Below are 12,929 nucleotides of genomic sequence, written 5' to 3'. Positions count from 1 at the left end.
AAAAAGTCAGCTTTTTATTAAAGACAAAGAGGTAAATTACCAGGCGGGACACCGAAGGGACGGCGGAGACCTGGTGCCAGTTGAGCAATTATTAGCTTGCATACATTCGCCATGAACGTCCCTTTGCCATAAACAGACGCCCCTTCTAGCCAGGAATGGACTGCATCTTCAGGCGACCCCAGTGTCTTCTCCTCCGGCCACTCGCCTCCCAGACCACTTCTGCCCTGTCTCCTGGGGGCGAGAGCCCGGGTTTCCTCCTAGCAACATCCCTCCTGTGCAGCTGCCTTCCACTTCCCCCAGTCTCTCCTTCCCTCAGATCAGCCAGGTCGATCCAGCCATTGGAAGGAGGGAACGGGCAAGAGCAAAGGCAGCTCCACGCCAGAGTCCCTCTCCATCCTGGCTGTCTGATTCACCCCAGGAAGGTCATTCTTTCTCCAGGGGCCTGGCTGTTTTCCTCTGTACACTGAGAGCTTTAGATTAGCATTCCTGAAGGTGTCACTTAGCAGAGTCCAGAGGCTCCTTGAATGCCCTTAGAAGTGCTGAGCAACCCTCTAGATCCCTCCTACTCTGGAAGCTTTTCTGTCCTCTCAATAAATCCTGCTTTACCACAAGAAAAAAAGAAGAAGAAGAAGTGTGTGAGCTGAGTGAATCGACAGCCCTGGACCCGTTACCACTGTAGGCCTGTGAATCCTAGCTGCATCAAGGCCCGTCTCCCAGCCCATCTGTTCCACTCTGCACCTTGCTTCCAGTGCTCCGCAGTGGCCATCCCTGGCATTCCCCGCTCACCAGCCTCGATCTCCTGGGGGACAGAGGGACCCCAGGAGGAGGGTCGGGAACAGCAGGACAGGCACCACTCTCACCATTGTGGCTGCTTGGAAGGTTCTGGGCAGGAAACACGGGTTTTATCCTGGGTGCTCCCTGAGAATCTACAGACCAATGAGAGTGCCACAATGAGTTCCTCCCTTGGAGGAGAAAAAAAAAAAAAGGATGCACAGTTGTGATTAGACGTTGGGATTGGGGAGTCTGCATACAGGGTCTGCACATGGAGGGTTGAGTCATCTTGTCTCAACTGGGGTTGTGAGCATACCTGGGTGGAAGGATGCCAGTTGGCTAGAAGCGTGTGTGGTAGGTGGCAGACGCCCGGGATGTGTGTCACCCTTCCCATCTACTGTGACCTCTACCCGTGGCCGGTGGCAGGGGGAGGGAGGTGGATTGGGTATTGTTAAACCACACTTCCTCCCTCCCTTCTGGAAAAGCCCTCACCATGTCCAGGGCCTGGGCCTCGGTAGATTCCATCTGGGATGAGACCGTCACCTCCCACGCCCTACCCCACCAGAGGACATTCATATCTCTCCCTTCTTACTTCTGGGGCTTTTCGTCAGAGAAGCAGAAGGGCCCAGATCCCCTTATTGCAGCCTCCCTTGCAATAAAATGAACAGGTGTGCACAGGGCCTGGCCTCAGCAAGCTACGACTCCTGTCGTGGACGTCCAGACAGTGTCAGAATCAAAGAGGCAGGCAACATGGACCATCCCTCCTGGTGCCTCGGTCCACACCGCGGGCTCTGGTGCTCCCTGTTGGCACCTGTCGTGTGTTTACGGGGCTCACTCGGGGTGTGGTTTTGACTGTGCTTCTCTGAAGAATTCTGAGCCTGGGTTCCCGAGCCTCGCTGGGGAAGCACGGGCTGGAGGCCACTTGGGTTCACTGCCCCGGTGACCCCCATTTCTGCCTGAGTGATACAGCTGAATCTCATGGGTCACCCTTGATGGCGTCTTCGAGCCTGGGGAGCAGCGCACAGGGACAGACAGGTGGGAGGTTTGCAGACAGACTGGGATGCGGGCACTGACCACTCTGTCACCGACCACCACCTCGCCTGGAAACACTTCTCAGTGTCTCAGCCATGGAGCCTATAGACAGCCATCTCCTTGCCTGGCACAACACAAAAGGTATTTTTAATTGTGAAATGCTGGTGAAATCTGCCTTGGTTCTGCACCCAAGCGTGTGATTCATCTGAAATTCTTGGTTTCCCTGGAAGCCACGTGTCCTGGGCACTTTCACTTGGCCACTTCCAAGAAAGGCCTGGATGCCCTGGTCGCTTGAGGATTGATCAAGCAGCCACTGCTGACCACGTATGTAGACAAGGCCCCCCCAGTTGTGAGGTGCTGGAACTTGGCAGCATTGTTAACACAAACTCAAATCTCCTCTCTGGTTCAGTACCCCACACTCCCTGGCTCATATGAGACACCGCCACACTCCAGCTGTTCCACATTTCCCACACCGTATTGGCCTTGGGCGGACACACACACAGCCAGAACTCATTTGAGAGCCCTCATCTCTCCAGGGCACAACTCAAGGAAGCAGGAATTGGCCCTGGGGTTCTCCGACTCCCTCCAAGTTCCTTGTGTGTGTTTGTTCTACTGAGTTAACAACTGCCATGGCGGGTTTCGACAACAAAAGGCAAAGCAGAGTCTAACATGTCAACTTTATTTTTATTTTTTTTGAGTTGGAGTTTCACTCTGTCGCCCAGACTGGAGTGCAGTAGCCACTCCCAGCAACCGCAGCCTCGACATGCTGGACTCCGGCAGTTCTTCCGCCTCAGCCTTCCGAGTAGCTGGAACTACAGGCGCGCGCTACCACACCCGGCTGGTTTTTGATTTATTGTAGAGATGAGGTCTCGCCAAGTTGCCCGGGCGGGTCTCGAACCAGCGGGCTCAGGCAATCCACTCACCTCAGCCTCCCAAAGTGCTGGGATTACAGACTGAGCCACCGAGCCCGGCTAACATGTCAACTTTCTATGAAGCCTCACTTGCTTGTTTTTGTACATTTTCTTCTTTGGGACAAAAAGGTCCTTCACATCCAATCCTGAGTTCCCAAAGGAATACACTCCAGCCCTCTGAATTGTGAGTCAACTATTTTACCTTTCTTGGGAACCCAAAGTTGAAGGTTTTGCCTCCCATTTAAAATTCAAATTGAGAAATTACTTCTTAATCTACAAAAAACCCCACCTTCCCTTCTTTGGAGATGGAAAAAAAAAATCCTATCTGAGTACTCATGGACACATTCTTGGATGTTCCCATTCATTTGATGACATTGACACACCCACTGGAGTGGGGCTCCCTAGGATCTGATTCCAACCTCTCCTTCGTATTTGTCACTGTCACATACCCCACCCTCATCTGTGCTCCTGAACTCTGTTTCTACCAAATTAACCTCCGGTGACCCTGAGATATGTCTGGTGTTCTCTCTCTCTCTTTGTTCATCCATCCATTGACCTATGTTTTTAAGGAGTCGCAGATTGTCTTCTTTTGGCCAGGCAGTAGGCTAAACACTGGAGACAGAAGAGGATGCCAAGAAGGAAATGACCAACAGCCGAGATGGAAAAATATACCAACTGATATTTCAAAGTATGATGACACCCGGAACAAATAAAAAGTAAAGAATAAACATTTCAGATCGGCCGTGCTCGGCCTGTAATCCCAGCACTTTGGGAGGCTGAGGCAAGTGGATTGCTTGAGCTTGTGGGTTCGAGACCAGCCCAGGCAACTTGGCGAGACCTTGTCTCTACAATAAATAAAACAAATTTACCTGAGTGTGGTAGTGCGGGCCTGTAGTTCTAGCTACTTGGAAGACTGAGGCGGATGAATCACTGATCCCAGCAGGTGAACGTGCCACTGCACTCCAGCCTGGGTGACTGATGAGACTCTGGCTCAAACAACAACAACAACAACAAAAACCATTTCAGATCAATAAACAAACCAAAGTTCACATGAACAGGCACCGTTCATGTGAACTTTGGTTTGCTTATTGATCTGAAATGTTGCAAAGACTGCAATGGGAAATCTGGCTCCATCCATGCCAGGAGAAAGGGAGGGCATGGAGGTGGAGGATGCAGAGCAGGAGGAAGAGAACTCAGAAGCCCGAGTCCTGGCCACAGGGAGGGGAGGAAGAGGGCGGCACAGAGACCCTCAGACCCCCAGAGCAAACTTCCTAGGGGTTGCCGGGCTCCAGGGGAGATGTGATGGGAAGAACCACAAGAAGAGGTCAAAAGACTGTTCCCAGCAGAGTAGGGGGCACAGCTGAGAGGGAGGGGGCCCGAGGGCCGGACCAGGGTGCTGAGCTGGGAGTGGGGCTGGGCCAGGAGCATCGACTTGGCTCCTCAGGGAGGAAAAGCGCTGAATCCAGAGCAATTTGGCCCGTAGCTCAGACTTTCCCATTCTGTTTTTGCTTTAGATATGATTTCTCAAGTAAATAGTGCTGGGAAAACTGGCTGACCACATGCAGAAGATTGAAACAGGACCCCTATCTATCCCCATGCACAAAGGTTAACTCCAAATGGATCAGAGACCTAAATGTAAAACCTCAAACCATAAGAACCTTAGAAAATGAAGGACATACCCTCATGGAAATTGAACTGGCATCCAAATCCTGAACAAAACCTGAAACCCACAGACCATAAGAGATAAGATAGACAAGTGGGACCTCATTAAACTGACAAGCTTCTGCAAAGCCAAAGAAACCATCAAGAGAGCAGGCAGACAACCCAAAGACTGGGAAAAAGTATTAGCCAACTCCAGGTCTGACAAAGGCTTAACATCTTGGATCTACAAGGAACTCAAACATGCTGAAAAGAAAAAACCAAACAACCCCATTATAAAATGGGCAAAAGATATGAACAGACGCTTCACAAAGGAAGACATCCAAGCAGCCAACAGACACATGAAGAAATGTTCAGCCTCACTAATCATCAGGGAGATGCAAATCAAAACCACACTGAGACACCACCTAACTTCAGTCAGAATGGCAATTATCAATAACTCAAAAAATAACAGTTGCTGGAGAGGGTGTGGAGAAAAGGGAACACTTCTACACTGTTGGTGGTAGTGCAAACTAGTGCAACCTGTGTGGAAAGCAGTGTGGCGATCACTAAAAGCTCTAAATATTGACCTCTCATATGACCCCGCAGTCCCCCTACTATACCCCGAAGAACTCAAATCACTCTTTAAAAATATACCTGCACACGTATGCTTATCGCAGCATTGTTCACAATAGCAAGAACCTGTAATCAACCATACTATCCATCAAAAGAGGACTGGATTAAAAAAATGTGGTACATATACACAATGGAATACTACGCAGCCATAAAAAAAAAAACAACAAAATCATGAATTTCGCAGCAACCTGGATGGAACTAGAGTCTATAATACTGAGTGATCTCTCACAGAAACAAAGATCTGAGTATCACATGTTCTCACTCATATAGTGAACCTTGAACATCCAACATAATACTATAAGAAAATGACTGACAGTGGTGGGAAACTATGGGGGGGAGGGAAAGAGAGATGGGATTAATGGTAGTAAATATCTGTCTGGGGATGGGGAGACACCTCTTATCAACAAGGGTGTCTGAACGAAGCATATTTGTATACCTAACCCTTAACTGTACCCCACAATTTCATAATAAAAAATATTGATTAAAAAAAAAGAAAAAAGACTTGTGGTGAGGTAAGGTGGTACAAATCAGACGGTAAGTAAGATTTTTGCTGGCTGAAAAGAGGCCATTTTGGTTATAGTATGCAGTCATGTAGAAAAGACTCAGAAACTTGTATTTAAAACCTATCCTTGGTAGCTGAGTTGGGCTACCTGTAGAAGCTGCTTGAATTTAAGAGAGCACATTTTTCCTTTCCCCACACTGCCTTTGGAACATAGCTGATCCCCTTCTCCCTTGACGCAGTCTTGCCCGACTGGTCTGAAGGGCCAGCCTTATCTAGCTAGCCACTAGTGGTGCTGGAAAAGAAACAGCCAGTTATGCCAGAACCCCTGATAGTTAGGAGTCATGGAAAACAGTCCAAGGCCGGCAGGAGTGGGTCTGAATGCCTGGTGTGGACATGGCCGCCTCCCCTCCATCTGTGAGAGCAATGGCAACAGGCTGTTACAGGCCAGGGCTCTGGAAACTGGGGATTGCCCCAATTGTGGTTTAAAACAATTTAAAGCTGTCATCTGAAACATTGTTACTTTCAGGCTGTCGTTTCAAATGTCCCAAGTGTCTGCTCCTTCCTCTGGAAAACTGTAAAAGAACATGGTGAAAATTTCAGAATGTTATCTAGAAACGTCAGAAAAGCCTTTGTCATGCTCAAACCGCACCTTGGTTTCAAACTTGGGGTGGGTGAAGGGCTATGAGTTTTGGAAAGAAATACTGGAATGAGTTTGTGTTGCTTTGAGTGGGTTTTTGGTAATGATGTCAACCTGTGTCCCTGAACCTGGTGGCAGAAACTAAACCCCCTTTTCCCACAGTCTCCGCCTCTTGTCTTTGACAGCAAGGGATAGCAGACGGTTGGTTAGGCCAGACGAAAACAATATGTGAAAGTGTATCCAGATCATCATGTGTCAGTCCGTCCAGTGACACCTGCACTCACTGTAATTTTCGGCCCCATGGGTGTGAAGCATTCCTTATCCATGCTCACTGGGGCTGGGTTTTCTTTGACACTAGAACTCCTGCTCTGCCTCAGATGTTTTCCTGGAGATGTTCTGCGTGATAAACTTCTACGGTCATAAACCAGTTCTCTGCGGATCTCTATGTGTCAGTGCTGCTGGTGTTTGGTGTTTCTCATCCCCATTGTCCACCCAAATGTCCCCAGGGTCTTAGAGAGACGGTGGGCTGAGGTAGGGACGTGATCAGCCGGTCCCCAGACTCGATCCAACCCTGTTCAAAGAATTCACTTTACACAGAGAAATCCAAAACCCTGTTGTGGGATGTTCAGAAAGGGAGGTCTCTGGAGGAGTAAAAAGAGGCTCAGTTCCCAACAAAATCTTCAGCTCCCTCTTTATCTTCATTGCAAGAATTCGTGTTTTCCAAGCAGATGGGAAATGCCTATGCTTCAGCAAAGTGAGGCCACTACAGGTGGGAAGATGTCACCTCCTACTGGGAGTTGATTATATCTCCAGAAAGTAACCAGACCCAATAGTTTACTGACATTTAGGAGACCACTGTCTTCAATCTCACGGGCACAATCCCAGGAGGTGGACCTCTTCTGGTAGCTGACGCGTGCAAATTCTCACGGCTCGCTACAAGTAGGGATGCCACAGCTAGTTCTACATGTTTTGATCTCCTGCAGACCCACCTCTTGATACCAGTGATGTTCATAGTCAGGGATAAATTGAGATCAAGAAAATGAAGCCTGTCGAGATGACAAAAGCACACAGGGAAGTTTACTTAATGGATTCCTGGGATCTTGCAACACCCAAGAAACAAAGGACACCATTAGGGGCAGTGGAACTGAAAACTGGAGAACCATCAACACCCAAGTCAGGTACTCTGATCCCCATCCCCACGTGTGTGTGTGTGTGTGTGTGTGTGTGTGTGTGTGTGTGTGTGTGTGTGTGTGTGTCTCTCTCTCAGAGCTGGTCTCATCTCTTTTTTTTTTTTTTTTTGAGTTGGAGTCTCACTCTGTTGCCTAGATGGGCCTCGACCTGCTGGGATCTGGCGATCCTTCTGCCTCAGTCTTTCAAGTAGCTGGAACTACAAGCCCACGCTAATATTCTCAGCTAATTTTTTTTTTTTGATTTACTGTAGAAATGAGGTCTCACCAAGTTGCCCAGGTGGGTCTCGAACACATGGGCTCAGGTAATCCACTCACCCAACCTCCCAAAGTGCAGGATTACAGACTGAGCTACCAAGTCTGGCTCTCATCTCTTGTCTCTAATTTCTTATTCCGTGATTTTTTTTTTTTTTTGAGTTGGAGTCTCACTCTGTCGCCCAGACTGGAGTGCAGAGGCACACTCCCGGCCACTACAGCCTCACCCTGCTGGTCTCAGGTGATCCTCCCACCTCCGCCCTCCAAGTAGCTGGAACTAGCTACCACGCCCAGCTAATTTTTTATTAATTGTAGAGATGAGTTCTCACCAAGTTGCCTGGGTGGGTCTCGAACCCGTGGGCTTAGGCAATCCACTCGCCTCGGCCTCCCAAAGTGCTGGGATGACAGGCTGAGCCACTGAGCCTGACCCCCGTGATTTCTTCCCCCCAACTCCAACCACACCAGACATTTCCTCTACTTGCCCAGAAGGCAAATGTTCACCGATACACTCAGCTATCTCCTCTTCTCTGCTCACGCCCCAGGCAGAGACAGCAGGCACCCTTGCCTCCAAATCGGGATTCCCAAGGGAGATCATGGGTTTGGCTTGGAGGGCAGCGAAACTCACCTCAAATACCCTTCAGCCTAAGTGGATTCCTTGGAGGAATCTAGAAACCAAATTGACACCAGGCTCTTTCAAAAGAGAAAAGCACACACAATTTATTGTTGCATGCACCTGGGAATCTTCACAAGAAAATGAAGTCTGAAGGAGAGGAAAAGGAAGACGCTTTTATCATCTTTAAGAAGAATGGTGAATTATAGAAAAAGATGACGGGACGGAGGGCATCTGGCCTGAAAACACAGATTTCTGGGGGAGTCGCCAGGAGATGATGGGCAGATGCAAAGGCAGGGGAAGGGAAGGGCTGCTCTGCTAAGTGCACTCGTGAAGGTCCGTCGTAACCCCAGTTCCCTGGCGATAGGGCTACTTTCTCACCTTGGCACAGGGAGGACGCCCTCCCAGTGGAACCTCTGTGGCCGGCTGCAGGCCGGAGGAGACAGGTCAGCCACCCTTTCTGAAACCACAGCCCACCTGGCCACCGGCACGGGTGTGGGCGGCCAGGAAACATGATCCTTCTTCCACAGGACTGCGAGGTCAGCGTCTCCGGGAAGGAACGGATCTCTGGCCAGGCAGAACTTCAAAGTGTCTGCTGACTGTTGCTTGTGCTGCCCAGATCAAGGGCGTGACTGGGAGACGAGGTCCCACCCGGGAACTTTCCTCGGGCCTGGCGCCACCTTCCCAGACCCAGAAGCACAAGCTCCAAGAGAGTAAACGAGAGGCAGAGCCCGCTGACCCCAAACATGGCTTTGAGAAAGATGGTCTTCTCTGAGGGCCGGGAGAGGACACAGGTCACCTCATGGGGGCAAGGCTCTGCACGGCATCCAAAGTGGCTGGGCATGTGGAGCCCATAGAGGCGGCACTGCAGCCCCAGGGCAGCCCCCTCCAGCACCAGCCGCGCCCCCAGCTGGGCCACGTAGGCCCAGAGTAGCCGGAGGCTTCCAGCCCCTGGGGCGGCCCCGCTGTGCTCCCCATCCTGGATCAGGGCTTCCTTCTCCTCCTTCCCCTTTCCCGCTTCTTCCCAGCGTGCGACCACATGATGCAGAGTGACTCCCAGGTAGAGGGCACTGGGCACCGCCAGCAGGATGACCTGGAAGGCCCAGAAGCGCAGCGGGGAGATGGGGTGGGAGGCATCGAAGCAGGCGGCCTTGCAGCCTGGCTGCTGGGTGTTGCATTCGAATTCACTCTGCTCGTCGCCAAACAGCCCAGGTCCACCGGCCACCAGCAGCGCCAGGCGGAATCCCAGGAGCACAGGAAGCAGGAGGCGTCCCACGGGGCTGGAGTGCCGGCTCTCCTCTGCCAGCAGCCGCCGCAGGAACCGGCCGCCCATCCTGTCACGGGCGTTGGAGAAAGGTGGTCACCAGAGGTGGACTCTGAACTCAAGGAGGATCCCTGGCTACTGGGGGGGGGTTTGTATGAGTCCTGTCACCAGCCCTGGTCCTCCCCCTGGCGTCCTATGGGGTGGGGCCTTCTGTGCCCTACGGTGGCCACGGAGGAAGTGCAAGATTGATCTTTGGATCTCGCTGGTGCAAAGAACCCAAGATCCTGTGCAAGGTGGATGCCTGTGAAGCACCCACGTGAGTCTAGCACTATGCAGATCACCTCCCCTGGAGGGCTACTGTCCTCCCAGGAAGCAGTGGGAGGTGGCCCACCTTGCTGGGTGGCAACCTCCGGGCCTTGACAGATGTGTCCTACGCACTGATGAGTTGAGAGGGAAAAAGTATGTTTTTTTGAAAATGTCACAGTGTCATTAAAAGTAACTGTTCACTCTCATGGAGTCTGAGAGAAAGGCTCTCTCTAAAACTATTGCTTGTAACCTAAACAACAACAACAACAACATAAGATATAAAGTTTGGAAGACGTCCGTGTAAGTCATATTTAAAAATGCAATAAGAGATAACCTGCATTTAACATGAATATGCGCCATAAAGAAATTCAGGCTCAGGTGCAGTAGTCTGGATGAAATTATTTTAAAGGCAAGAATAGCCAGAATGCACAAACATAAGCTTCTTTTGTTTGGTCCTTTTTCTGTTTGTTTGTTTGGGTTTTTTGAGCTGAGGCTTCACTCTGTAGACCAGGTAGGAGAGCAGGGGCACAATCACGGCTCATCAAAGCCTCTGCCTCCTGGACACAGGTGAGCCTTCTGCATCAGCCTCCGAAACGCTGGGGCTACAGGAACAGGCCATCATGCCAGTCTAATTTTGATTTTTTGTAGAAACGAAGTCTCACTGTGTTGCCTAGGCCAGTCTTGAACTCCTGGATCAAGCGATCCTCCCACATCGGCCTCCCAAAGGAGATTACAGATATGCGTCCCCACACCCAGCCCTAATTCTGTGAATTTTAAATTAACACACGATGAACCTTAAAACCATTATGCTGAGTGAACTTAGCCAGAAGCAAAGATAACATATTGAATGGTGCCATTGACAGGAAAGATCCGAAAATACAAATCCATCAAGGCAGAAAGTAGATTACCAGTCAGCAGGAGCAAAGGGGAGGCGGAATTGGGGAGAAATTGTTAACCGGACAGAGTTTCTTTCTCGAAGGAGGGAGTGGTGATGACTATGCGGCATCATAAATGTACTAAAACTTTATCTTATGCGAATTCTACCTCAGTTTTTTAAAAACTGTGATTGTTGGACGAAAAGTACAGTGAGGCTGGGTATGGTGGCTCAACCTGTCATCTCAGCGCTTTGGGAGGCCGAGGCAAGTGGATTGTCTGAGCCCGCGGGTTTGAGACCAGCCCGGACAACTTGGCACAGCCTCGTCTCTACAATAAATCAAAAAATTAGGCAGGCGTGGTAGCGCACACCTGTAGTTCGGCTACATGGAAGGGCGAGGTCCAAGGATCACCTAAGACCAGCAGGTCAAGGCTGCGGTGGCCGTGAGCGTGCCCCTGCATTCCAGCCTGGATGACAGAGTGAGACTCCAACTCAAAAAGAAAAATTAATTCTAAGCTCCCTCCACTGTCCTGTGAGCCACAAATGATCACTATGGTGTCTCACTCGGTGGCCAGAAGAGGTCTCAGAGTAAACACTGCCCTTGATTTCAAAGCTCCCGGTTTCCAGGAGTTAGTCTTTGTAGATGCAGCCCAAGCGTCTGTTTCTCCTTATACCTGTTCTCTTTGCCCGAACACCGTCTCGCGTCCCAAGGCCCCAGCCACGCCTGACCTCAGCCTTCACCACCCCAGCCTCAGATCCAGGGCTTCTCCTCACGCTGGAACGGAATCCCGGTCATTTTCGCTGCCTTGGGGATGTGGGGTTTGGGAGGCCAGAAGCGCGTAAGCTTGCCCAAGGAGCCAAGCCCAGACTTGTTGATCAGCAAGGTTTCCAGGCTCTGACCTTGATTTTCAAAGCTCAGAGCAGGAACCTTTCAGGGTGGGGAGTGACAAAATCCAGAGCCTTCCGATTACATCAGCCCTAGGTTGACAACATCTCCCAGGTAGATTATTTCCCTTTGTAAACGTTTAACAATCATAGTGTGGCCTCACCAGAACATTCCACAGCCTCTTATCCCAACAGGAATAGGAAAGATTCAGAAGCCATGGGGGATGAGAGGAGGAAGGGGCCGGGAGGGGCGCCGGAGGGGCGGGGGAATGAGCCCCACTGCCCCTCTCTGGCCTGCTCGTCCAGGGCCGCCTCCTGCACGTGTCACTCACCTGGTCACTGAGCAGGGACTTCCGTCCACAGGCAGAAGGGCAGAGGGAAAGGAGGCCTCATGCCGAGCCTCCTGACTGTTGACTCTCCCCCAGGCCCGCCTCCTGCGGAAACTGCCACCCTCCCCCCACCCTGTCCCTTCCCGGACGCCTTAGTCAGAAAGGAAGGCGGCTGGAGGCAGGCCAGCTGCCAGAGGAGGCAGGAGCATCTTGGCTTTCCGAGCTGGAACAAGCTGTGGAATGCTCCTGGAGCCAACAATGGTGCAGGGTGGGACGACTGGGAAGAACGCTTGCCTTTGACCCTGATCTGGACAGTGTGGCTCACAGAACCCAGGACACCGAGGGGCCCAGGCAGCGGGAAGGAATGCGGCCTCCTGTCGCTTCACTCGACTGTCTCCAAGCTGCCTCTCTGAGCCCTCTGTCTCCGGTCTGCCACCGTTCTCTGCCAGTTCTCAGTAGAACTCCCAGAATAAAACGGTCACCCTCGCTCTCTCCAGTTCTTACCTCGAGCCGCTGCAGCCTGGCTGAATGTGGTGCCCGCCGTCCCTCCACCTACCCACCCACCCCTGGCGAAGCCTGGGTAGATGGAAGAACTCGAATCACTCTATAAAAAAGACACCTGCACACGTATGTTTATCGCGGCATTGTTCACAGTGGCGAGAACATGGAACCAACCCTGCTGCCCATCGAAAGAGGACTGGATTTTAAAAAATGACGCAGCCATAGAGAAAAACAAAATTATGAACTTTGCAGCAACTTGGGTGGACTTAGAGGCAATAATACTGAGTGATCTTTCCCAGAAACAAAGGACTGAGTACCACATGCTCTCAGTCATAAGTGGACCATGAACAAGAAAAGGATTGGCAGGAGCGGGAAATGCCGAGGGGAGCAGGGGAGCAGGATTGGCAGTAGTGGGAATCTGCCTGGGGAAGGGGGGGGTCACACACATCAACAAGGGTCCCTGCATAATGAACGTGTGTACACCTAACCCTGAATTGTACCCCACATTAAAAAAAAATAAGTTTAAAGGAAAAAATAATAAAATAATTTAAAAAATTTTTTTGAATGCCTGGACAGGAACTGCCTTAGAGC

The 12,929-nt window shown here is 50.9% G+C and overlaps 1 protein-coding gene across 1 annotated transcript; it reads right to left on the bottom strand.

The window, feature by feature from the left end:
* Positions 1-8,302: 8,302 nt before the first annotated feature.
* LOC103254707 (gap junction gamma-3 protein-like) lies at positions 8,303-11,888 on the bottom strand. Its single transcript, XM_008052717.2, has 2 exons — positions 11,841-11,888; positions 8,303-9,513 (listed from the first exon to the last, which is right to left on the bottom strand). Exon 2 carries the CDS (start codon positions 9,510-9,512, stop codon positions 8,763-8,765), a length of 750 nt encoding a protein of 249 aa, XP_008050908.1. The 5' UTR covers position 9,513; positions 11,841-11,888; the 3' UTR covers positions 8,303-8,762.
* Between the last annotated feature and the right edge of the window lie 1,041 nt (positions 11,889-12,929).

The sequence above is a fragment of the Carlito syrichta genome, unplaced genomic scaffold (assembly GCF_000164805.1).
Source record: "Carlito syrichta isolate Samal-C Ts95f unplaced genomic scaffold, Tarsius_syrichta-2.0.1 Scaffold287360, whole genome shotgun sequence".
Taxonomy (NCBI): domain Eukaryota; kingdom Metazoa; phylum Chordata; class Mammalia; order Primates; family Tarsiidae; genus Carlito; species Carlito syrichta.
The sequence above is the reverse complement of the archived record's forward strand: the minus strand, read 5'-3'. Positions and strand labels throughout refer to the sequence as shown.

Excerpts from the sequence above, each read along its gene's own strand:
- LOC103254707 (XM_008052717.2), bottom strand. The coding sequence starts at position 9,512 with ATGGGCGGCCGGTTCCTGCGGCGGCTGCTGGCAGAGGAGAGCCGGCAC.